This window comes from Eretmochelys imbricata, chromosome 11 (assembly GCF_965152235.1).
Source record: "Eretmochelys imbricata isolate rEreImb1 chromosome 11, rEreImb1.hap1, whole genome shotgun sequence".
Classification (NCBI taxonomy): domain Eukaryota; kingdom Metazoa; phylum Chordata; order Testudines; family Cheloniidae; genus Eretmochelys; species Eretmochelys imbricata.
Genome location: NC_135582.1, coordinates 18,818,470 through 18,845,288, shown reverse-complemented (window position 1 = coordinate 18,845,288; position 26,819 = coordinate 18,818,470). Strand labels below are relative to the sequence as shown.

Genomic DNA, 26,819 nt, shown 5'->3' with positions numbered 1-26,819 from the left:
ATCATGGAATAATACCAATCCCACTTCCCTCTTCAGTCTGAAAAAGATGGATATTTTTGCCATTCAAGTACTTACAGACTTATCAAAACACCGCTTTACCTATTCCTTTGTAAACTAAATAAACCGAGTTTCTTTCATCTCTCTCTGTAAAGCAGGCTCTCCAGACCTCCAATAATTCTTGTAGCTTTTTTCTGAACTTTTTCCAAATTGTCAACCTCAACTTTAATAGTGTGGACACCATGTTCCAGTAATATTCTCACTGATACCATATATAGTGGTAATACTATCTTCCTGCTTCAACTTGATATCCTCCTCCTTATACATCCAAGGACTGAATTTGCTCTCTTAGCTGCCAGTTGATTATCCACCATGAGCCCTAAATCCTTTTCTGAATCATAGCTATCTAAAATAATCCCTTATCCTATAAGTGTGATATGTATGTCTGTTTACCAGATATATGACTTGGCATTTAGTTATATTAATACACATTATGCTCAAGTGAGCCCAGACTACCATGCGATCCAGACTGTTCTGTATAACTGACCTGTCCTTATAATTATTTATCACTTCACCAATCTGTATCATTTGCAAACTTTACTAGCAGTGATTTTATGTTTTCTTCCAGTTGATTGCTAAAGATATTGAATACCATCAGGTCAAGAACAGACCCCTTGAGGGACAGTTGTAGAAATGGTCCCATTGACTGATGGCTGCCCATTTGCAATTACTTTTTGAGCTCTATCAGTTAGCCAATTTTGAATCCATTGTGTGTTTTATATAGTGCTTTATTTTCATTCTAAAAACAGAATGTCATGTGATACTAAGTCAAAAGCTTCATTGAAGTTTAAATGCATTACATCAATAGTTACTTTTGCCAGTGAAACTTCTGCTCTCATGAAAAAATTGTATCAAGCTTGTTTTGACAAGCCAACTTTCCTTAAATCCATGTTGACTTGCATAAGTTACACTGCCATATTTTTATTTCTTGATTTTTTGAATCCTGTGCCACTCTCTCCATGATTTTTCCTGGGATCAATGTCAAGAAAGTTAGTCTATAATTATTAGAATCATCCCATGAGCCCTTTTAAAATATTGCCATAACTTCACTTTCTTCCAGTCCTCTGGAGCTTCCCCAGTATTCCAAGATTTGTTAAATATCAACATCAATGGCACAGAGAGCGATTTCGCAGATTTTAAAATCTTGGATGGTAATTATCTGGTCCTACAAGTTAAAAGATGTTTAAACTTTGGCAGTTTCTGTTTAACATCCTCCTGAGTTACTGCTGGAAGAGAAAATATTTCTTTATCACTGTAAACTGTTAATAAACTGTCCAGCTTCTTTCCAAATACAGAACAGAAATATTTATTGAACTTCTATTTGTGCATCATTTTTGACAATTTTAACGTCCTTATCTGTAACAGACCAATATTGTTGGTATTTCTTTTGTTCCTCATATTAAAAAAATTCCATCTTACTGTCCCCTTAATCTTAAGGCCATAGATTTTTTTTTTAAACTAATGCCTTTAGCTTTCCTTATCAACTGGCTACATTTAACGATGGCTGAAAATAAGAGAAGAAAGGGAAAGTCAAGCAAGTGCACTACTTTACCATTGCATCCCACATCACAGTGACAATCTGCACACAACCTGGATCCACAGAAGCAGCAAAGCTTATGAAATTGGAGGAGAGCTGAGTCCTGCACATTGACTTGGAGATAACAAATCCTGCTGCTAGATGGTGTATAGGCATAGACCATTTCAAGATATTGAACAGGGAGCAGCAGCACCTGTGCCTCCTCCAGAGTGAGCAGTCCTGCTAGAAGAGGAGGATGCAGAGAATGAGGCACTGCAAGGAGAAGCAGCAGTGCTAGAGCTGCTCTCTCCAAGGTAACAAAGCACAGCAGATCCAGCATTATCACAGGCACCTCCTAGCAGGCTGATCATACACACTTCACCTTCCCAGGTTGGGATAAGTGAATTCAACAACTGGGAGAAGGTGAGGTTACTTATCTTGTATGGTAGCTGGAGTTCTTAGAGATGTTTTGTTGCTATGTTGCTCCACATGAGGATAGTATACACATGCACTTGTGCACTTTTGATTGAAGATGTTTTATTAGCAGTGACCATGCCGTTTGTCTCCCCATGCTCTGCCCAGTCACTCCAGTTCCTTCTCAACCTCAGAGCGTGGAAGAACACCAAAGTTGAGGGGAAGAGAGAGGGGTGATGGAGCATCTAGAGAGACAAAATATGTTGCAAAACTGCAGTTACTGTACAAGGTAAGTATCCTCTCCTTTGTCTTTGAATTATCTTCCCTATGGGAGCTCCATATAAGACGACTCCATCAGTGCAGAAGAGGGAGTGGATCCTGTCCAAAGTGTAAAAGTGCTTCACTAGAGGCTCTGGTGTCTGCTCTGGAGGTATGTGTTAAGACATAGGATTGAGGAGTGGGAAGCAGGCATGGTTGTCTAGTCTGGTGTGAAAGGGGATGGTGGTGTCTCCTCCTCTATTCTCGGCTTCTGTTTCTCTGCAAGGACTTCTTGAAGAGGACATGGAGGGACCTGAGGTGATGGTGGCTAAGAATCTTATGTGAAGTCACCCTGAAGACTGGGACAATGCAAGGGGCACAAGGCTTCCAAAAATCCCACTGAGGAGGGGCATAAGGAGGAGGAGAAGGAGCAGGGCCCAGGGGTTTTCCTGTTGGCGGATTCCTGGGGTCTTGTCCTCAGGAACACCTCGAAGGAAAGAGGATGGAACGAGTAGACGGTGGAGACTTAGATGAATATTTCTGAATCAGAGAAATTGTCCTCTTCTGTGTCCGGCGGTGAAGCTGAGGACATCAGTACCTTTGTATGAGGATGAGGATGACTGGGGGTGGGGGAGGATGTTGCTGGTTCTAGCTGGCACATGGGTGCAAGTGGGAAAACCCTCCTGGTAGGGGAGGGAGAGTCCTCCTCATAGGGGACTCATGTTCCTCCAAAGTCTGAGGGCTCTTGTGAGAGAGGAACTTGGATAATACTAGTGAGATGGGGGACTGCTTCTCCGGGTGAAAAATCTCCAGCAGTACTGGGGACAGTACAGATGATCAGTCTGCATGCTCTGTGTGAAGGTAGATGGTACCAGATGAATAGAAGAGGATTTCTTCAGAGTCTTTAGTCCTTGAGGAGTCGTTCCACTTGGAAGAGTCTGATGCCAGTACTGACTAATCAGTTGTTCAGGGCTGTTTGGCGGTGGGCTTCTAGGTACAAGAAGCCTTTCTTAGTATGCTGATACCTTGGCACCATGACAGGTAGGAGCCTCAGTGGTATCCGCACAAGAATGCGAGGTTTCTTTGTTCACAGATATAAGAAGGGACTTCTCTCTTCTATCAAGGAGACTGGGGTCTCTTATATTTAGATGTCTTCTGAGAGACTGATGCGGTCCCCTGGCCTCAGCCTGCTGGCAATGGAGGGCTGGGAAGAGTCAGGGCCCCCAGATTTAAGAAGGCGCTCCATGAGCAGCTGTTTTAATCAGTCTTCCCTCAGTTTGAGATCTGCTCTTGAAGCCGGAGCTGATCATGATAGGATGTGAGCCTCTCCAAGGCAATGGAGGAATCTAGAGTGCTTGTCACTGTGGTGAAAGGACCTGTGGCAGATCTGGCAAGGCTTGAGTTCTGGGGTCTTGGGTATAACCCACTGGCTGAGAAGGCCCAAGCAAAAAGCGGGGCCCAACCTTAAAGAAAAAGGGGAACACTCCCTTTCCTCTCTCCTCCACAAAGCACAAACCATGTTAAGTGAAAACAATAATAAAATAAAGGAAAGAAAGAAATCTGTGTTAATTAGACAGACACTACAGAACTCAGTCTTGAGTTGCAGGCAGTTGAGAAGGAACTGGAGTGGCATGGGTCTGCTCCTCCCTCTATACATTTCAGGCAAGGCCCAGTTTAGTTACTAGCAATTAAGATCAATACCACTGTTAAAGCCAAAATGCAGAACTTCAAGCTAAACTGGAAACATACATCAGTTTGTTTAAAATGGCTCCTAAAAATAAGAAGCTAGCAAATTATTTTACTTTCTAACTATAAAACTGCTCTCTACTTTAGTATCTGAATGATTTCCAATAGTGCCTGAGCAATTTAAAACGTCTTCAAAAACATGTTAAAGTACTTGGGAATTAAAAATCAAAAACCAAACCAAAAAAATGTAAGCCACAATTCTAGGTCATGATGAAAAACAAATACTACTTTGGCCAAAGGACATTCTGCTCTTATGTTGTGCATTTAAAAAAAGCGGGGAAGAGGGAGGACATAAAGGACGGTCATGATTCTTTGCCAAATATTTGTGAAATAAGTATTTTAAAAATAAATATAAATCATTTTGTTTGCATGTTAAAACAGATCTAGCTGAAGGCTATTAAGTCTGACAGGGTGGGTGAGGTAGTATCTTTTATTGGACCACCTTCTGTTGATGAGAGACACAAGCTTTTGAGAATACACAAAGCTGATGAAGAGCTCTGTATAAGCCTGAAAGCTCGTCTCAGTCACCAACAGAAGCTGGTCCAATAAAATATATTACCTCATCCACCTTGTCGCTCTCATATCCTGGGACCAACACGGCTACACCACCACCACCAGCATACAACCAGTAAGTCTGTCTTTCCAATATTCTTCGGAGAGCAAATGACTTCAACTAGGTTTCAGAAGCTTCAGTCACATGATTTTTACCTGAATGTCCTGTGATATTTCAGCTGTGGGAGGCGGTGGAGATTCTTCACACACAGCAAGGCTCCGAACTAGCTTTAACTTTGTATTTGACTAAAGAAAAGTATTTTTAATTAAAAACTAGTCAAAAAAACAAATGTACATCAGAACACCTCACACTGATATTATTCACTCAATTTACTGCCAAATGCATAACGAATTGGCTGGAATATGTATGTTTAATATTGTAAAATAAAGTCAATCATTTTTGAAAGGGAAAAAACAGTCACAGCTTTGAGGTCATCAGATCACCAGAATCATCATCAGAATAATTTCATTTAATAAAAAAATAAAAGCAGCAGCGTTGGGAAGGCATTCCCTCTCTCTAGCAATAAGAAGCCACCAAAAATATAAAGGCAAACCACAAAAGCAGACAACTAGGCAAGACAAAAATCCAAAAGCAAAACAAAAAATTTTATTGCCAAAAATAAAGGCTATAACTAAACTCAAGGCATTTTTCACAAAGTGACAAGGCTTCATCAAGCATGAAGGACTTCTGTAGCATGCCAGCACACATCTACTGTACCTTGGACCTTTTTCCTGTCTGTCCAAAAGACTGGACTGGCTGCTAAATGGTGGGCACAACAAAAAAAAGAGTTCATATTAAGCTTCATATTTAGACTGTAGGAGACATTTATTAATGCAAAAATCTGCAGAGTAGAAAGAAAGTAGTTATTTAATAGATTTGATCATCATGTAAGTAAACACAAGTGTTTTTAACCTGACGGTTGTGAGCTATCCCATTTTCCATGGCAAAAATCCCAGGCTTCTCATCTTCTTTCAGCATCTTGCAAAACATAGGTATGGGGGGGTGGGGGGGGAGGAAAAAAAACAACTTACCAGTTTTGTACAATTATTTTACTTTATAAAGTCAGGACCAGTTAACAGTCTTCAGCAAGTCCTATGTTTGTAGTTCTCATGGGGCAATTTCTTTGACAACATGACAAGAAAGTAGGTTTTATAATCCTGCTACTGTTCCCTGAAAACTCACCTAAAGAGCTGTTTATAAGAAGCAGTGCTATTTTGACAAGGGAAAGGAGTAGGAAATGGCCCACTAACCAAGCAATATTTCCTCTCTTCCTTCCTCCTCCCTGAACCCCAGTCAGAAAACCTGACATTTAAAGGAAGAACAGTAAAAAATTGTCTATTTTTATATATAAAATAAAATTAACTTACTACATGTCTCTAGCTATTGCTATGCCTTCTCTTTCTTTCTGGCTTAACTCCACCTTTTCTTTATTCTTTCCTAGAATATATAGGGGTTACCAAACTTCTTCCACAGTGTGCACTACTTAGGGCTTGTCTACAGATAATTTTAGCATCAATTTATCTGTAGTGGTTTAGAAACAGATGTAGCTAAATCGGTGCAAGCTCCAATGCGGATGCAGTTATACAGGTATAAAGGTGCTTATATTGGTATAGCTTATTGCTGTTTCTGAACTGATATAGTTAAATTGGTACAAAAATTGTGTCCAGGCAAGCCTTTGTACAAATTGTTTTGCAGACTACCTCCCCAACTGCTTATGCGGAAGAGAAATTAATAGACAAGGAGTAACAACATTTTAAAGAAAATACTACAGACCCACTGAAAATTGGAGAATAAAGTATTCAGATTTATTTTATCTCCAACCTACTGTCGTGATGCCATCAACTGAGTACCTAGTGGGGCATCAGTTTGGAATGAGTCTACAAGAGAGGGTAACTTCACTTCATAGACCTAAAAGAAAGGAGTGAGGGTGAAGGAGGTAATTTAAGATACTAGATTTGCTGAAATGCCTCTAATCACATGTACTTGGACATTCAGCAAAAGTAATGTCTGCTCTTCAATTTTTTTTTTTTTAAAAAATCACTTTTGCAGATCTTATCTTAAAAGCATCAGTAAACTCCCACCCGAGTTTCAAAAAAAAAACCTTTTCCCAATGAAGTAGAGTACATCATAACAAAATGAGGACATGTGAAAGGCTTAGAGTATCTCTGAATAACAAGTGTTACCAAGTGTTGCTGTCTCCCCCTGCCCCCACCAAATTAGGCCTTTGTTAAACCTAATAAAGGGCTAGTGCCTTAGTTGGTACAGCTTTTTTAACAGTGTTGAACATGGAAAAATACTTAAGTGTATGCTCAATTCCTGTATTATGGAGTCTCTCTTCTGATTCATTAGAGAATGAATCATGTACCAGGTTGAACAAAACAGTATTTCAGCATAACACAGAATGATATTTAAAAGAGCCACAGTGCAACTAGAGACCTTAACCATTCATCTACTGATGAAATTGTAATAATCATACCCATATATACTAGAGTAGGGTTGATCATTTGACTGATCCAAAAATAATTGGTCAATTGATCGGTCAAATGTCGAGTGGCCAGTTATCTTAAATCACTAATTTATTAGAACACTAACAAAAGAATGAAACTTTGTAGTGTCCAATAGGCTTAGTTGTATACAGAGACTTGTGCCTAATTGCAAAGGACAATTTAACTTAACTTTTTAAGCAATTTAACTTCAACTTAATGGAGTTATTTTAACTCAAATATATGGGAAACAATGAAATGAAGCTCTAAAATATGAAAACATCCAAAAATATCCATAATAAATTAGTATTCTACTATTATTTAACAGTGCGATTAAAACTGTGATTAATCGCAACTGTTTTTTAAAAATTAGTTATTTTGTTGTGTGTTAATCGCATACATTAACTGTGATTGACAGCCCTAACTAACATCTTTCAGAGTAGCAGCCGTGTTAGTCTGTATTCGCGAAAAGAAAAGGAGTACTTGTGGCACCTTAGAGACTAACAAATTTATAAGAGCATAAGCTTTTGTGAGCTTCATGCATCCGATGAAGTGAGCTGTAGCTCACGAAAGCTTATGCTCTAATAAATTTGTTAGTCTTTAAGGTGCCACAAGTACTCCTTTTCTTTTTGTAACATCTTTGGGGCAGGAACAGTGTCTTAACCTGTTTAGTGTGCTTTGTAAAACACCAAGTACATGGATGGCCGCCCAGTATACAAATAAAGATATACTGTGACACATGGCCAGAAAGGGTTAAGTAGCTTGCAGGCTAAATGACCCAGATTCAACCTTTACGGGGACACTGGTAGATAATGTTTGTTTTTGTGTGTTTACGTATTATATATATATTTATTTGTTAGGTTTCAGAGTAACAGCCGTGTTAGTCTGTATTTGCAAAAAGAAAAGGAGTACTTGTGGCACCTTAGAGACTAACCAATTTATTTGAGCATAAGCTTCTGTGCGCTACAGCTCACTTCATCGGATGCATACTGTGGAAACTGCAGAAAACATTATATACACAGAGACCATGAAACAATACCTCCTCCCACCCCACTCTCCTGCTGGTAATAGCTTATCTAAAGTGATCACTCTCCTTACAATGTGTATGATAATCAAGTTGGACCATTTCCAGCACAAATCCAGGTTTTCTCACCCTCCGCCCCCCCCCCCCACACACACAAACTCACTCTTCTGCTGGTAATAGCTTATCCAAAGTGACCACTCTCCCTAGAGTTGTCACTTTGGATGGGCTATCAGCAGCAGGAGAGTGAATTTGTGTGGGGGGGTGGAGGGTGAGAAAACCTGGATTTGTGCTGGAAATGGCCCAACCTGATGATCACTTTAGATAAGCTATTACCAGCAGGACAGTGGGGTGGGAGGAGGTATTGTTTCATATTCTCTGTGTATATATAAAGTCTGCTGCAGTTTCCACGGTATGCATCCGATGAAGTGAGCTGTAGCTCACGAAAGCTCATGCTCAAATAAATTGGTTAGTCTCTAAGGTGCCACAAGTACTCCTTTTCTCTTTGCGAATACAGACTAACACGGCTGTTACTCTGAAATCTCCCTACAATGTGTATGATAATCAAGGTGGGCCATTTCCAGCATAAATCCAAGTTTAACCAGAACGTCGGGGGCGGGGGAGGGGGGTGATAGGAAAAAACAAGGGAAAATAGGCTACCTTGCATAATGACTTAGCCACTCCCAGTCTCTAAGCCTAAATTAATAGTATCCAATTTGCAAATGAATTCCAATTCAGCAGTTTCTCGCTGGAGTCTGGATTTGAAGTTTTTTTGTTTTAAGATAGTGACCTTCATGTCTGTCATTGCGTGACCAGAGAGATTGAAGTGTTCTCCGACTGGTTTATGAATGTTATAATTCTTGACATCTGATTTGTGTCCATTTATTCTTTTACGTATATTTGTTAGAGGTTAATGTAATCAAACAGTTCCTGTCTATGCTGTATTCTGTTAATTCAGAGATCAAAAGGAGATCTTAACATTTAAATGAACTGTAAAAATAGTGATATCACTTTATTAATCTCTTTGAAATGTATAGCAAATCACCTGCACATGGTGGAAAATGGGCAACTGCCTTATGTTAATCCCTGTAGCTAATTACCAGTGATGCTTAGGAAACAGATCTACTTCAAAGTCTCCATGATTGCCCATTGTTCGCCTAAGGACTCCAAGCTGTCAAGAGAAGGCCTGGAACTGTATAAAGGTATCTTGGATCCTGATCCTTTTTATTTCCCTGCTTTATATAGGAAGAAGCTTGAGTCATAAGACTGAGATCTTTGGTCCCATCTGGATCACCCTGAATATGAACACTGGACTATAACCTATGGACTAATTCTGAAAGAACTCTTTGCAACTACAAAGCTCACCATCTCTTCTATGAATCTGATCTCAGAACTGTACTTATGTCTGTATGTATACTGATCTTTTAGCCAATACTCTTTTCTTTTTTAAAAAATTTCAGTTTAGTTAATAAGGATTGGCTGTAAGCGTGTATTTGGGTAAGAGCTGAAATATTCATTAACTTGGGAGGTAATGTGTCCGATCCTTTGGGATTGGTAGAACTTTCTTATATGATGACTAAGACTTTCAGTAATCATCATATTAGACTTGGGTGTCTGGGTGGAGGGCTAAGGCTGGGTTGCTTTAAGGTAACTGTTGTTGGCTTCTTGGTAACCAGTAAAAAGAAAAGGAGGACTTGTGGCACCTTACGGACTAACAAATTTATTCGAGCTTAAGCTTTCGTGAGCTACAGCTCACTTCATCGGATGCATACAATGGAAAATAACCAGTAAGGTATTATAGAAGCTGTTTTGTTAGGGCTTGGTAAATCTAAGTATTGGCATATCTGGGACTGTCTGCTCCATTCTTTGCAGTTTGCCCTAATTAAGTAACCCCATTGTGGCTCCCCTGGGACCCTAGTCACATATACATATAAATGTTTATTCTTGAAGAGTCCAATCAAGATGCTTAACTTTCCGGTAGTTAATCTCCTCCTCGCATTAGCATATAGTAAACTGAGTTATCAAGACATTTAAGTAAGCACCATGATACTATCAAAGACATAGGCTGCTGTCTGCATCAAGGCATTCTTGTTGGAATATCTAACAATATTTGGCCATAGTCAGATAACCGGACAATTGACCAGCTTGCAAGCCTATACGAGAGAGTCAAGTAATCAAATAAATTCACACAAAACTAGAAATGTTTTCCATCCTCTGACAATAAGCTTTTATTACATCTGCACATTTACCCATATGTATTCAGGGTTTAAAGGCTCAGCCAAAGCAGTTACACATATGAAACTATAAATCAGTGCTGGGAACACAAAACCACACCCCATAAAACAAGGAGTTCACTAAACTGCATTTTCAAAGGCGCCGATAATACCAAAAGAATGACATAGTCCAACATGGAAGTTACCCACAAAACCCAATACAATAAATGCACTCCGTATTTCATTAAGCAGAGTTACAGTAACCAATTACAACTAAATTAAATAGCCAGTGTTAGAAAGCACTTTCTTCATCATCCAGTTCAAGCCCCTGTATCAAGCATAATTTTAAAAAGTTAAGCAAGTCTCAAGACACTGTGAAATACAACTGTGCACAGAAGGTAACAATTGCCTTAAGTTTCAGGTGGAAACAGCAAGATTTTGATATCCAAACGCACAAATACAGATACATTCATTGGTCACCAAAAAATAACTTATCTTGAGAGAGTTACAGTCTGTTTCTCTCTGCTTACGTGAGATTTAACTCAATACATATTACTGTGCTGGGGAGGCAATAAGAATGTACAGGATAATTCTCAGATTGTGGATACGGAAAATAACAGTGCAGATACCACGTTGACGAACAGAACAAATAATAAAAAGGTGAAGAGATCAGTTTAGGTAACAACAGATGGGATTCCCTTATTTGACTAAATATACACATGAACTCTCCATAATCAAACCACAAGACACTGTGACTAAGGACAGGCCCACACTACAGACTTCTACAGGCACTGCTGTGTCAGTCAGGGGTATAAAGAAGTGTGCTCTCTGGCTTATCTAGCTGTGCCAGCAGAAGTCTGAAGTGTAGAGACAGCTACACTGGCAAAGCTGTCAGCTTATTTCACTCATGGAGAATGGTTTTACCATACCGGCACAAGCATTTGACTGGCAGAGTATACTAGGACTCTTAAACAAGTAAGGCACTCCTAGTGCAGACACAGGCTAAGACATATCAACAACACAAGTGACATGCAGTTCACATTATATTCACAAATTTTTAGGCACTTTATTCACAGACATTTCTAATGCACTCAGCACTGTGTTACATGAATGTAGTCATGGGATGGATGGGGAGGGAGAGCAAAAATTGGTCACGAAAGTTACACCACACCACACTGAGGAGCGCTGACCAGGTGGCAAGAATGCATAGGTGGCATTTCTGTCTCATTTATTTAATCATAGACAGCGAAAATGGCTGTGATTTCAGGATTTTATTGATTGATTGATAGATACATGGAGACGCATTTAACAGCATGGAAGATGGAGCCCTGAGATTAGTCTAGAAGAAAAGGCTTCACCCCTTCTCCCCCCCCACCAACAAACAAAAGTCAGAGGTAGAAAATGAAGGAAGGAGAAACAAGGGGGTATTTAAGGCACCCAGAGATGGAGGTTGTGGAATTTGTGTTGGAGAGAAGGGATGAAGTCCAGGTACAGAAAGAGATATTTGTTTAAAAATTAGATTTCTAAAATTTCATCTAATTCTGTCAAGAAACTGAGAAATCTACATAGTCATTGAAACCCCAAAATGTAATTATAAATCTTTAACACAAAATTTGTCTTGTCTATTTTATATAATGCATGCTTAAGTGCCCTAGCTCCATACCTCGCACAAGCTCTCCCTCCACCACTTGCACTGCTTCCTTTCCACTACCTCTCTCACCAGTTTCCCCAATGAGGCTATCCCCCTCCCCAATCTGAAATAGACAGCGAGAGCCTTCCATTCCCATTTTTTCTTTGTTAGTGCCAGCATGGGTTTTTACGTTACTTCTGTGATTGATTATTCACAGGGTAATATCTCATTCACTAATTAACAATTATTTTTAATGCATGGATGACAGTGTATTTATGATTGCAGCCCACGTACAACATAAAAACCTTAAGATACATTAAAACAGGCTGTTTCATGCAGTAAAAATCTATAAGCCAACATGAATGATTCCTGGTAATCATTTTTCAAAAAATGGTTAAAAATGCCGTATGTTCTAACCGATAGACTACAAGGTGGATTCAAGCAAAAATCTTGTGATAACTTATGCGCTATTTAGGGCAGAGAGAGTCTCTCTTTTTTGGAAAGCAGAATGCTCTAGTGCTACCACATTTTTAATAAATATTAAAATAATTACTACTATTATTATGGTGCATATTGTAGGATTGCTACAGCGTAACGGAGAACAGAACAATCAAGTTTTCAGGCAACTCATAAAATGTGTTAATTGCATCTTTTGACAAAATATACTATTCCTCAAAATAATTGTGCATACAATATTTTTACTGTATAGACTCATGTCCCTATTAGTTCACTCACTGACCAATAAGAAATTAGAATACCCAAGCACAATATTCTAATGGATTCTTTCTGTAAAACTACTGTGAGGCACGTAAGTGCCTCACATTTCAAAGCCTGTTTAAAAACAACTTGAGGGTCATGAGAGAAAAACTAGACAACTTTAAAAGGTGATTGTCCTTCCCAAATTACAAACTTAAGGCTTCACTATGCTAAATCCTTACAATCATGGGTGGGCCCCTTCTACAACATAAGTAAATGGGTATATATTGGAGCAGCAAATTTGCTATGTGCTCTACTAAAAAGAGGAGAACTTAATTCCTGCCCTTCAACTAAACAGATGAACTAAACAATGGCTTTATCACAAGCCATGGAGTAAATTAATTTTAATTTTTTTTAAATAAATAAATACACACACACACACACACACACACACAAGTGTAATGTGATTTTGCTGGCAGATTAATTTTGTAGGCTGAGCAGAGAAGAGGATTTTAAGAATGGATTTGAATGGACTGAGACTACTTGCTCCTCCAGGATAAGGCGCAAATTCTAGGCCAAGAGGCCAGTATGATGGAAGGAACAAAGGATACCACGTAATTTATCTCGCTCAGGGTTGTGAATCAATCAGCCACCCCCCTGAGCGACGTAAGTTACACTAAAAAGAAAAGGAGTACCAGTGGCACCTTAGAGACTAACCAATTTATTTGAGCATAAGCTTTCGTGAGCTACAGCTCACTTCCTCGTATGTATCCGATGAAGTGAGCTGTAGCTCACGAAAACTTATGCTCAAATAAATTGGTTAGTCTCTAAAGGTGCCACAAGTACTCCTTTTCTTTTTGCAAATACAGACTAACACGGCTGTTACTCTAAAATAAGTTACACTGACCTAAGCGCAGGTATGGACAGCACTATGTTGCTATGGGGGGGGGGGGGAAGCTTCTCCCATCTACATAGTTTCTGCTGATCATTGCGGGTGGATTAATTAAAGTCGACAGGAGAACTCTCTCCTGTCAGCTTAGCATGGCTACACTAGAGATCTTACAGCAGCTCAGCTGCATCCAAGCAGCCTGAAAGCTTTGGGAGAGTTGCAGGAGCAGTTGAAGGCAAAGGGTATGAAGGGATAAGGGCAGCAAATGACCAACAGTAAAAAAACAAACAAACAATGTAGCAATGGATCCAAAACGGTCTTCTCCAGTGATTTTCACTACATTTGATTAATTTATTCATACACTACTTGAGAAGACAGGCAACACAATTCAGGCACTCTTGAGGAGACTGATGAGTCACTTTTCTTATTCAAATTGTGCTTGAAGTGCAAATAAATTAGTTGTCACACTGCAACTCACATGTTCTGGTATTGGGATCCCTACTGTCATGGATATTTAGTTTCAAAATGTCACCACTGGCTTCTAGAATTGGGAAGAGTCAATTTCACTACATTAGGGAAGGAAGGGAGCAAAGAAAAGTGAGTGTAGAGAGTGCATTAAAATAACCACTATTCTTCATGCAATAATATTCTGGCTACTTTACCTAATAATGGGTGGTTGATGGAAGTTGTGGAAGAAGTTTTCAAGGGAGCAAATGTGATGCTGTGAGAGGACTGACTCTCCCCAGCAGTGGTATATTCCTCATGAAAGGTTGCTTTCTGTGCTGTCCAGCACAGGAGCAGTAGCACTAACTAACTGATTGGACATGAAAGCCACACCTTTCAGAGCTTTTCAGGTCTGGAAATCTAGCCAAAGGGATTTAATTTTATCAAGCTGCTGCTAGAGTGTGTAAAATGAACTTAACTTAGGAGAAAGAAAAGGAGTACTTGGGGCACCTTAGAGACTAACAAATTTATTTGAGAATAAGCTCACAAAAGCTTATGCTCAAATAAATTTGTTAGTCTCTAAGGTGCCACAAGTACTCCTTTTCTTTTAGCGAATACAGACTAACACGGCTGCTACTCTGAATCCTAATTTAGGAGAGAAATTCTTTTACAGGTGTTATCTAGAAAAAGCTCTGAAGTTCTGTATTTGCTAAACAAAATAAGAGAACTAAAAAGTGAACCTATTTCTAATCAACATTTGACTAAAAACTACTTTGCAAAACTCAGAGTATGTCTCAGTTGACTCTCTCACCAAATAATTTCTCTGGTTAGTCTTCATCTGCACTTGAATGTACAGTAAACATATATGTTGCCTCTCACCTCCTATCATTTTAGAATGTAAGCTCTTCAGGACAGTGACCATTTCTTTGAATACAACTGTTCAGTACCTAGCACCACAAAACCCTGATTGTGATTGTCGTCTGTGGACACTACACTTAATATCAATATTAAACATTAACTAGCAAGGCTGTAATGTTGTATGGAGCAGGGACTTTTCGCTGTGCATTTGTATACTACCTAGTATGACAGGTACTAAGTCTCCAGCCTAAGTCCATGACAAGGCTTCTAGGGACTACAGAAATACAAATAGATTGTCTTTGGCGCACACGAGGGGACATGTGGCTTTTCATTTGCCTAGACTAGGACCTGAACGTGCAGAGCAGCTTGTTTTGAGATATTTTACCTATCATTTGAATTTCAAACGCCACTTCTCAAGACTAAAAGTATGCTGTGGTAAGAAAGGAATATTTACCATTCACTCTACTGCCTGTGTGTTTAATTTTGTTTATTTTTAAAAGAGATATATTTCTCTCAGATCCCCATTGGGTATCTGATTAGGCAAACCAGCATAGCAATGATAGCAGCTAGCGATTTCTTTGGCTAGTGTTGGGCCAATTTACTAGTAGTGGCTTATATTACTCATGTTCTACATGGGAGATGAAGGGTATCCAGTTTGTTTGGTTTTTTACAACGTTATTTTTTCTTGCTACCTCCATGCCCCAACCCTGGATTCAGTCTTGATGAAGCTAAATGGATATTAAACTCAAATTAAAGTGTGTCACAGCATTATTACTATAGTCTTGTACAGGGCCTGTATGAGAGCACCTTGCACAGTTGAACCAGACACCAGAGCTTCCTTCACCCAGAATAATCTTCAAGAGAAGATTTTTGTTTTGTTGAATTATGGAGTTTTTAAAAACATGTATTTTCTCAGCCTAAATAAAACTGAATGCCAGGACCTATTCACAACTTTTAGCACTACAACTGTGAATCAGAATACCTGGGAAACAGCTTAAAAAGAAACAAACATCAATGGTAACTTCACCACAAAGTAAATGCTCAACTTAATAATGTCTATACTGACAATGGGGAAATAAAAACAAAATAAAGATGTTGCCTCGTCCCTCTACAACATGGAAAACTCAACTTCCTGCAACAAGTTCAAATGAGCTCAAAAGGAAATACTACTACAGATAAAAGGCTAGGGTGTTTTTCCTCCAGTGAGAAACTCGCAGTTTGCCTCTAACCTATTCAAAAATAGCTGACCATTAAGCATGCGTATTGATAGAAATAGGAGTTAGAGGGGGTGATAGAGGAGATTTTATCCTCCAGATTCACCAGAACTGATGAAGGTTGCTTGGCCTTTACTTATTACATATTTCTTAGTCAATCACAAGGCGTAGTGGCAGAGAAAGAGAAAGAACTGTGTTTACCATAATATACTGATGAAAAATAAGGAGAGAGACTTCTTACCGGCACATCATTTTTGTTGTCTGTACAACTTTCATCCTTTTCTACTTGAATCTGCTCATGGTCTCTTGATTTTATAAGGTTTTCGACTGGGGTTGTGTCTTTAAATTCTGCCTCTGAACCATTCATTGTATCAGTTTCATCATTTAGAGTAACAGTATCAGACATCCTCATTAGAGAAGGTTACTTTAAAATTCTACAGGAAATAAGGAACCTTTAAGAGGAGAAAGAAAAAGTATGTATATTTACTCTATTGAGCTGAAATTTTATACTAATTCAAAAAGATTTACACACACACACACACACACACACACACACACACACACAGAGTACTTTCAACAGACTTTGCCACCAAAAGGACATTTTCCCCACCAATTTATTTTTTTCCCCACTCATGTCTTGGGTCATCATGAACGAGCATTCATTTTAGTTCTATCACCTTAATCCAGATGCATGCTATAGGTGCACATTACAAAAGAAAAAAGGCATGAACTAAAAGTTTATTCTAGTATATCATGGTAGACCCTTGACTAACTCCCTGTATATATCTTATACATCAGCGTTTTCACATACACCACCAGGTTTCAGTTCTAATGTAAGAAATTGAAGTTCCTCTAATTCAAAGACAGAATGTTGATTTGAAAAACTATAGGGAACTGGTCTGGTGGGTCAGTAAGCCAACAAAATGAACTACCGTGCAAGATTCACAAACTGAATGAAAACTTCCATATTGTCTGTTTCCCAGTCAACTACAGTCGACAAGAACAATTGTAGATATGACATTACATGTCAAAGGTAATGAAACTGGTCACTGCAAATTTCTTAATTACCAGAAACAGAGACAGCATTGATGATTACAATGGTGGAGAAACAGTACATTAGATGATGATGTACAAGAATAATATAAACATTCCATAGTTCAAATAAATATCTGAAGTCACCATCCTACCCGAGTCACAACTTCTTGCAATGCCAGTTGTCAGGAATGTATGAAAACAATAAATCTACACTTCATCCAAAACAAAACAACCCCCCCCCCACAACCTGCCCCCCCAAAAAAAACCCAAACCCCCCCCCCCCACACACACACAATCACCCTACGTAGAATGAACTTAAATTTAAAACATTGATTTTATTTTTACATTTGAGGGGTTTTAATTAAAAATAGAAAAATCTAGAGCACAGTTTATGTCAGTCACATCCAATACTTGTTCCTTATTACCTGATGTATCCTACAGATTTGGAATTGTGGTCTCCCACAAAAATAAAATAAAATAATCCAACGGTCCTTTTCACAGTCGTCAACCAAGATGTCAGTTGTAATGAACCATCTGGAATATGGCAGGAGGAGTCCCATGTCCTTGTCACCAGTGTAGAATCCTGGACTGAACTATACTGTCTTGGATCAAGAATACCATCCCTTTTAGATGCCTAAAACAGTAAAAACAGTTCCACTGATAACTTCCATTAATGAAAATCTGGAATATTTCTTGTAAAACTAAAAACCAAACAAAGTTAGCATTTTTCATTTCCATTCAATTTTGTCATTTTTGTTCTACTTATTTAAACTGGAAGAAGCTGTAATGTTTTTTACCAATTTGTAAGCAATTCCCAAAGTACAAATTAATAAGTAGTTATAATAAACGTATCAGTATGTCTAGTTACATCAGGACAAAGTAACGTCCCTAAGGCACATAGCTATTTTCTGGAATTGGGCTGTAATAAAGAATTCTTTCAAATATAAATATAAAACTTGGAAAAAAATAAATAAATAGTTACTGGCAGTTGAAACTCATACAATTCTTGGCAGGATTATTCCTGTAAAAGCACCATATGCAATTCATATTACAAGGCCACATCATCCCTCACGGATCCACCCCAGGTACCTTCTACATGCTTCCCAAGATACACAAACAAGTGAACGCAGACAGACATCATATTTCACCATAACACTCTTACTGAAGGAATATCGGGACTCTAAAAGCCATCCTATAACCACTCAAGCCAGTTTCCTCCAGGACACAACTCACTTCCTCCCACAGAATGCCATCTTTGCCCCCATGGACATCATCTCCCTAAACATCAGTGTCCCTCACAAAGATGGCATCACTGCCTGCCTCAAACATTTACCACAAATATCTACCATAAAACAAGACAATGGACAACACTCAAATATCTACCACAAACGTATCACCAAACTCATCCATTTCATCCTCACCCTTAACAACTTTACATTCAACAACAAACACTTTGTCCATACTATGGGAACAGCCATGGGTACTAGTATGGCTCCCTGATTTATCAACCTTTTCATAAGCCACATTTGGAAAAATGTGCCACAAACTCAATGATATACCTGACATATATCAATGATACTTTCATCCTCTAGACAGAGGACCAAAAACTCCCTCATCGTCCATCAAACTTTCTCTAGAACACTCCCACATAAGCAGCAACTTCCCAGACACCACAATCAGTTTCAACAATAGAACTGTACAGACAACTACTGTATATACAAGAAACCCACCACCAGAGTTGATTTGATTTAAATCATTAGTCAGGAAGACTCGATTTAATCATGGTTTTCTACATAAAAGTGCATTCTTATTGGTTGTTATAAACCTTAATACATATTCTTCACAACTCCTAGATAGATGTAGGTTTCATTTTTAGAAGGTACAACACTATACATTTTTAAACAGTGATTTATTTTGAAAACTTGTCAGATTAATTTTATAGCTATATCAGAAAATGAATGATTGTTTGGTTATTTCATTTACCAAAAGGTAATTGAAGCAGATATTTATGAAGTCATTGGGAGGTGAACTATCATTAATATTTTGAGGATTTTCTTGATATGCTGTATTAGGAGGACACCACCACCATTTAAATTTATTTACACCAAAACAACAATGTTAAGTATTCTGGATTTTTTTCTTCAATAGGAAACGTATTTTAACAAAAAACAAGCAAATGTCCCTCACTTCTCACATTTATCTCCAGACTTTATTTAAATCTGATTTTTTTTTTTTGATAAAAATGCTTTGAGAAAAAAACCTGATTTTTTAATTTTTTGAAATCATTGATTTTTATCCATCCTGATCACCACACTTTCCTCCACAGATGCATCTATCACCCCCAACACACCAAGAAATTTTACAGTCAGGCATTCAGACTCCATAGAACATCCTCCGAGAAGAAAATCTGGGATATATGCTTAAAACCGCCTTCACCAAACAAGGACACTCCACCAGAAAAGTAGATCACATTATGGGTTGGGCAACCCAAATATTCTGAGACAACCTGCTTCAATACAGGAAGAAAAACAAACAAAACAAACAAAAAAACCCAACATATTCCCAAGTTGTCACTTACCAGCCCACACTGGAACTCAAACAGCTTATCAAACAATTACAACCCATAGTTAATGGGGACCCTAGCCTCAAAAATCTTTCCCGAACACCTTCTTCTGGCCTTCAAAATACCCCACCACCAGCAGAAGCAAGCTTTCCACAGACCAGGATATATCAACTCAAAGCGGCACCAGACTCTGCCGAACAGACGCAAAACCTGCAGACATATGTCCACTGCGACGATGATCAATACTCCTCCACCATACATCTTTCAGGATCCATGCATCCTATCCTGCTCATCACAACATGGGGTATACATCAACCAGTGCATTAAATGACCCAACAACCATCTGTGAGTGAAATCAGACAACCACTGAACTCTCGTATGAATTCACACAAACATGATAAAAAACAAAAACACCCTATCACCTGTGGGTGAACATGTTTCACAAAAAACATTTATTCCATATCTGACCTCTCAGTCCTCGTCCTCAAAGGAAACCTGCATAACCCCCCTTCAGAGAACGAGCCTGGGAGATTAAATTCATAACTCTACTAGGCACTAAAAATCAGACTCAATAGAGACATCGGTTTTATGTCTCTCTACAGCAATCTGTAAACCCACTAAACCCCCTTTTTTGTCTTATGACTGCATAGGTGAATTATGCACTTCATCTTGAATGGTCCCTTGTAACATATGTTAACTCCTTATGCTTAACAATCTGTTCCACCTTTATTTAGCTGCAATACACTGAGCACCTTTCCCAGACCTGAAGAAGAGCTCTGTGGAGCTCAAAAGCTTGTCTCTTTCATCAACAGAAGTTGGGTCAATAAAATATATGACTTCACCCACCTTGTATTTTGGCTACAAGAGACGTTGTTTTGTTCAATACAAAGCAATTGAACTCTGGCCAGGATTTACAAATCCTAGAGAACTGTTGCTCTATCATCTCTCTTTTTAGAAGTTCTCATCAAGAAAAACAGCAGTTTTTAAATTTGAAATAGTAAGTACAACAAAACCTCCAGCACCAAATCAAAATATAATCCACAAACATGATAGAGAATGAAGCATTCAAATAATGAAAAGATAATCATCTCAACAATTCAGTTGAATCATCTCAACAATTCAGCTGAATGATTCAACTGTGATGCCATAAGCATGTGATAAGTATTTTAAAAAAAAATCAGTTATTTAAGAAAATGAGGATATCAGGTTTGTGTTAGATGGAGGTAAATCTGGCTCTGTAATGAGAAACAGTAGACAAGTTTGTTGAATAGTTATAAATACAAATTTATTCAAAAGAATTGAAAAAACGGTTAGACAATTATCTTTGGAATCATGTAATTTAAGAGTCATTCCATGCTGAGGGCCAAATCCTGCAAGAGGCTGAATACATTTAGACAGACATTGAGCACCCATGGCACAATAGGATGAGGTCGCATTTAGCATCTTGCAACATCTGGGAATTAGACAATGAAACATATTTCAAGATGTACAAAGCAAATCTTGGTGGTTTCATAACCTATGATGAAAAGTTATGTTATGGTACACTATTATCTGTGTTCTGAAAAACAAAACAAAAAAAAACAAAAAACTGTGTAGATCTAACACCATCACAAAAAAATAAAATGTACCCTAATGCAATGGAAAGGGAGCACCTGAACAATATATTGACTTTTCATAATACTCTGGGGAAAAAATCCACACCATATTTTTAAGGAAGACATATAAATAAGAAGATAAGTGGGGTTATAATAAAAGGAAGCAAAGGTTGTGGGCCTAGTAGATTTATCCTGTTAGACAGCTCTTTGCGTCCTTCTAATTCCAAATCTTAATAAATAATCAAATAAATAATACCTTCTTATACTTATCATATACACTTACATATACTGGACTCTTTTTACCCATTACAAGTGCAGCCAAAATTTGGTCTAGAAAGCAACAGCTCTTAAACAATACATAGCAACACATCATGGTACTTTAGTACAAGAAATGAAAAACACTGTACCAATAGAAACTACGGAGATAGAAATAAATCTCCAAGGCACTGCAATTAACATCCTCTCTCTCACAAAAAGTACTAACAGATCTTTATCACCAGTGGTCAGGAACTTGGTTTTACATATCATCTGAAAGACAGCACAATGCCCCATAATGTTACAACTGAAGCATTTCCTCAGAGGGAGGAGCACAATGAATTGAATCAACAGCACAACAAGCTGCAGAACCAAGGATTACACGCAGGCATGACCAAATCTGATCACACTTAGTTTATGAAATTTGATGAGATATGCAGTCCAAGGTGATATGTACATATTAAGCCACTACGATCCATGTATTAAATGTACTTTACATTTTAGTCAGGACTCCAAGACATAGTGCCCCATGTTAAAAGAAAAGGAGTACTTGTGGCACCTTAGAGACTAACCAATTTATTTGAGCATAAGCTTTCATGAGCTACAGCTCACTTCATCGGATGCATACCGTGGAAACTGCAGCAGACTTTATATACACACAGAGATCATGAAACAATACCTCCTCCCACTCCACTGTCCTGCTGGTAATAGCTTATCTAAAGTGATCATCAAGTTGGGCCATTTCCAGCACAAATCCAGGTTTTCTCACCCTCCACCCCCCCACACACAAACTCACTCTCCTGCTGGTAATAGCTCATCCAAAGTGACCACTCTCCCTACAATGTGCATGATAATCAAGGTGGGCCATTTCCAGCACAAATCCAGGTTTTCTCACTCCCCCACCCCCATACACACACAAACTCACTCTCCTGCTGGTAATACCTCATCCAAAGTGACCACTCTCCCTACAATGTGCATGGTAATCATGGTGGGCCATGTCCAGCACAAATCCAGGCTCTCTCACCCCCCCCCTTTTCCCGGGGACACACACACACAAACAAACTCACTCTCCTGCTGGCAATAGCTCATCCAAACTGACCACTCTCCAAGTTTAACCAGAACGTCGGGGGGGTGGGGGGGAAGGTAGGAGAAAACAAGGGGAAATAGGCTACTTTGCATAATGACTTAGCCACTCCCAGTCTCTATTTAAGCCTAAATTAATAGTATCCAATTTGCAAATGAATTCCAATTCAGCAGTTTCTCGCTGGAGTCTGGATTTGAAGTTTCTTTGTTTTAAGATAGCGACCTTCATGTCTCTGATTGCGTGACCAGAGAGATTGAAGCGTTCTCCGACTGGTTTATGAATGTTATAATTCTTGACATCTGATTTGTGTCCGTTTATTCTTTTACGTAGAGACTGTCCAGTTTGACCAATGTAAATGGCAGAGGGGCATTGCTGGCACATGATGGCATATATCACATTGGTGGATGTGCAGGTGAACAAGCCTCTGATAGTGTGGCTGATGTTATTAGGCCCTGTGATGGTGTCCCCTGAATAGACATGTGGGCACAATTGGCAACGGGCTTTGTTGCAAGGATAAGTTCCTGGGTTAGTGGTTCTGTTGTGTGGTATGTGGTTGTTGGTGAGTATTTGCTTCAGGTTGCGGGGCTGTCTGTAGGCAAGGACTGGCCTGTCTCCCAAGATTTGTGAGAGTGTTGGGTCATCCTTTAGGATAGGTTGTAGATCCTTAATAATGCGTTGGAGGGGTTTTAGTTGGGGGCTGAAGGTGACGGCTAGTGGAGTTCTGTTATTTTCTTTGTTAGGCCTGTCCTGTAGTAGGTAACTTCTGGGAACTCTTCTGGCTCTATCAATCTGTTTCTTTACTTCCGCAGGTGGGTATTGTAGTTGTAAGAAAGCTTGCTCGTTCACCTGCACATCCACCAATGTGATTTATGCCATCATGTGCCAGCAATGCCCCTCTGCCATGTACATTGGTCAAACTGGACAGTCTCTACGTAAAAGAATAAATGGACACAAATCAGATGTCAAGAATTATAACATTCATAAACCAGTCGGAGAACACTTCAATCTCTCTGGTCACGCAATCACAGACATGAAGGTCGCTATCTTAAAACAAAGAAACTTCAAATCCAGACTCCAGCGAGAAACTGCTGAATTGGAATTCATTTGCAAATTGGATACTATTAATTTAGGCTTAAATAGAGACTGGGAATGGCTAAGTCATTATGCAAAGTAGCCTATTTCCCCATGTTTTTTCCTACCCCCCTTCCCCCCACCCCCAGACGTTCTGGTTAAACTTGGAGAGTGGTCAGTTTGGATGAGCTATTGCCAGCAGGAGAGTGAGTTTGTGTGTGTGTGTGTCCCCGGGAAAAGCGGGGGGGTGGGTGAGAAAGCCTGGATTTGTGCTGGAAATGGCCCACCTTGATTATCATGCACATTGTGTAGAGAGTTGTCACTTTGGATGGGCTATTACCAGCAGGAGAGTGAGTTTGTGTGTGGGGGGGTAGAGGGTGAGAAAACCTGGATTTGTGCTGGAAATGGCCCAACTTGATGATCACTTTAGATAAGCTATTACCAGCAGGACAGTGGAGTGGGAGGAGGTATTGTTTCATGATCTCTGTGTGTATATAAAGTCTGCTGCAGTTTCCACGGTATGCATCCGATGAAGTGAGATGTAGCTCACGAAAGCTCATGCTCAAATAAATTGGTTAGTCTCTAAGGTGCCACAAGTACTCCTTTTCTTTTTGCGAATACAGACTAACACAGCTGTTACTCTGAAACCTGCCCCATGTTAAGTACTTTTAAAGCAGATCATTGTTTTTGAAAACTAGATAGCCAATCAAGTACTACCACAGTGAATATATATTTAGAAATGCTCATTAATGCTGCTTCTATTCTCCCCACCCCAGCTCTTCTATATACCCGTTTTATTTACTCTGTGCAGAAGAGTAAAGCTCTTAACCTACAGTGGATTCAAAATGGAATCGAGACACAGCTACCAGAGCTTCCCTACACTGTGAATTAAGACAAATTAACTAAACATCCATGTTGACGCAGTCATTCAGAAGTAAAGTGGTCTTAGTTTTCTGTAGCTTAATCTTCCCTCCTTTCATAAATGTGTCTGTTCAGGCAAATCCTAAGAGCCATCCTTCCCAGTGCTTGTAAGGAAATCTCAGCCCCCCGCATTTTTTTGTAGGAGGAGGAGAGGATTGGGACAGGAGAGAGGAAAGAGACTAGCCAATGCCTGTGGGTTGTTCATAGGTTTACCTCAACTAGTTTGGGTGTGTTAAAACGACATCTGAGTAAAGAAAAAGCCTCTCAGAGAACGGACCTTTGAGGATTTATCTGTTTAGGACTTGCCACAAGAGCCCTTCTAAGTTTTCTCTCTGTCATTCATTCCAGACAAAATTTGAAGATCATATATACATCTAAAAATGTGAGTATCTTTCCTTAGGGTTCTTGAGAACTAGTAGATACATTTTTTTAATGTGAAGGAAAAGCAAAAAGAACTGGCTTAGAGAGGAAATTCCTTAGACACACCTTGTACTAATAGAAGACAGAATGAGCATTAACAGAGAAGCATTTCACCCAACCTGGACAGACTTGATGGCTGCAAGAAAACAACTTTTAGGATTCAGTCCTTCACAGATAGAGGCTAAAAGAAGAGCACTGCCAGCTTAGGAGGGTAAGACTATGGCCCTGTTTTGATAGTCAAAGGGTGTATTTTTCAATAGTAATGGGTCAATCGAGTTAACACAGAATGATTGAAAATCCCTGTCAAGATGCACACTAGCACTTCTGAAGCAAAGCTGGCTGTATTTTTAGCCTATGGAGGGATCCTAAAGCAGGCAGCATCGATAGGTGCTACTATGATAGGAAGCACAGGGACCCTGTATTTCAGATGCTTGGACCCCCTTCTGAGCAGCTTTTCTAAGGGCACATCTTCACTGACAATGTTAAAGCGCTGCCAAAGCAGTGCTTTAATGTGGCTTGTGTATTCACCACATAGCGCTGGGAGAGAGTTCTCCCAGCACTCAAAAAACAAAAAACCTCCATGAGGGCAATAGCTCCCAGCACTGGTGCACTGTCTACACTTTACATCACTGAAACTTGCAGTGCTCAGGGGGGTGTTTTTTCATACCTCTGAGCAAGAAAGTTGCAGTGCTGTAAAGTGACAGTGTAGACAAGCCCTCAGAAACAGGAGGATCCGTGCAAGAGTAGAAGCTGCTGCCATTACCCCATGTGGAACACCAGAGAAGAAACTAGAACTGTGGCATGAGTAGTCCAGCAGAGGGCACCAAAACTCTACTGCACCCTGACTAGGATAGCTTTTGCCTGCTGATTTGGAGATCAAGGCCAAATCCGTACATTATGAGTCAGTGTCTAGGACACTAACATTTTTTTGTTCTCCGTCTTTTAATTTACTTCCCCATTGTTCCTAATATGTGGGTTATTCTACAATTGTTCTGAAATTAACCCCATGATGCAGGATGCAGCCAGTTCTGTTTAGCTGAATATTAGCAGGCCATGTGTTCCAAGTTTCTTTGAATCATCATCCAGCTTGTGTATATAAAATACTTCACCATGATTGTTTGATCTCACCTATACTGCTTCATTTGAAAGAATATGCCATACTGCCCAATGCAGTTAGAAAAAGTTAATACAATATCCCAGCATTATGCAAATTCATCTCCTTCCTTTTCCAAAGTGTTGGCACGTAGAAAGATTTGTGGACATGGACTTTACAGATGTGCTCATATTTCAGATTTTTTGAGGCAAGAATGAGTCTAGCAATTGAGACAAGAGAGCATTAGTCTGGGCCCTATAATAAACTATAACTTTAAGAACATGTATACATTAAAATTAATACAGTCAGCTTAGAGGATTTCTTAGATAAATCCTTTAGTCATGGGCATGTAGATGCAAAAAAAAAAAAAAAAGTTATAAACCTGTAAGAATTTTACATATATCAACTGGAAGGCTTTGTGCAAATTTATCCATGCTGTACCCCAGTGACTTCAAAAGATTTACATCCAGGATGAATTTTGATCTTTTTACCTCTACTACTAATTACACAAATATATTATTTTCAAAAGTTCAATATAACCCAGGATAACTTAAATCACTATACACTGCATTAATATTAGAAGCTATTTTTATTTGATCACTACAGTTTAATATTTATTAATATACATTTCAAAGACACATACAGTAGAACCTGAGTTATGAGCACCTCAGGAATGGAGGTTGTTCGTAACTCTGAACAAAATGTTCAGAAGTTTACAGCTGAACATTGACTTAATATAGCTTTGGAACTTTACTATGTAGAACAAAAATGCTGCTTTTAACCATCTTAA

At 39.0% G+C, this 26,819-nt stretch overlaps 1 protein-coding gene across 8 annotated transcripts in view; it reads right to left on the bottom strand.

Annotated features, from left to right (window-relative positions):
* The window catches only part of R3HDM1 (R3H domain containing 1), a 104,397-nt gene extending 86,810 nt beyond the window's left edge, over positions 1 to 17,587 (bottom strand). For 5 of the 8 annotated variants that reach the window (XM_077830460.1, XM_077830451.1, XM_077830455.1 and 2 more), the window contains exons 1-4: positions 17,453 to 17,587; positions 16,234 to 16,444; positions 5,262 to 5,303; positions 4,700 to 4,789 (exon numbers count right to left, since the gene is read on the bottom strand). In XM_077830460.1, coding sequence (XP_077686586.1) covers positions 4,700 to 4,789; positions 5,262 to 5,303; positions 16,234 to 16,404 — 303 coding nt within the window. In that variant the 5' untranslated portion in view covers positions 16,405 to 16,444; positions 17,453 to 17,587. The remainder of the gene's footprint in view (positions 1 to 4,699; positions 4,790 to 5,261; positions 5,304 to 16,233; positions 16,445 to 17,452) is intronic. The other 3 variants (XM_077830454.1, XM_077830457.1, XM_077830452.1) reach the window with 2 other exon arrangements.
* Between the last annotated feature and the right edge of the window lie 9,232 nt (positions 17,588 to 26,819).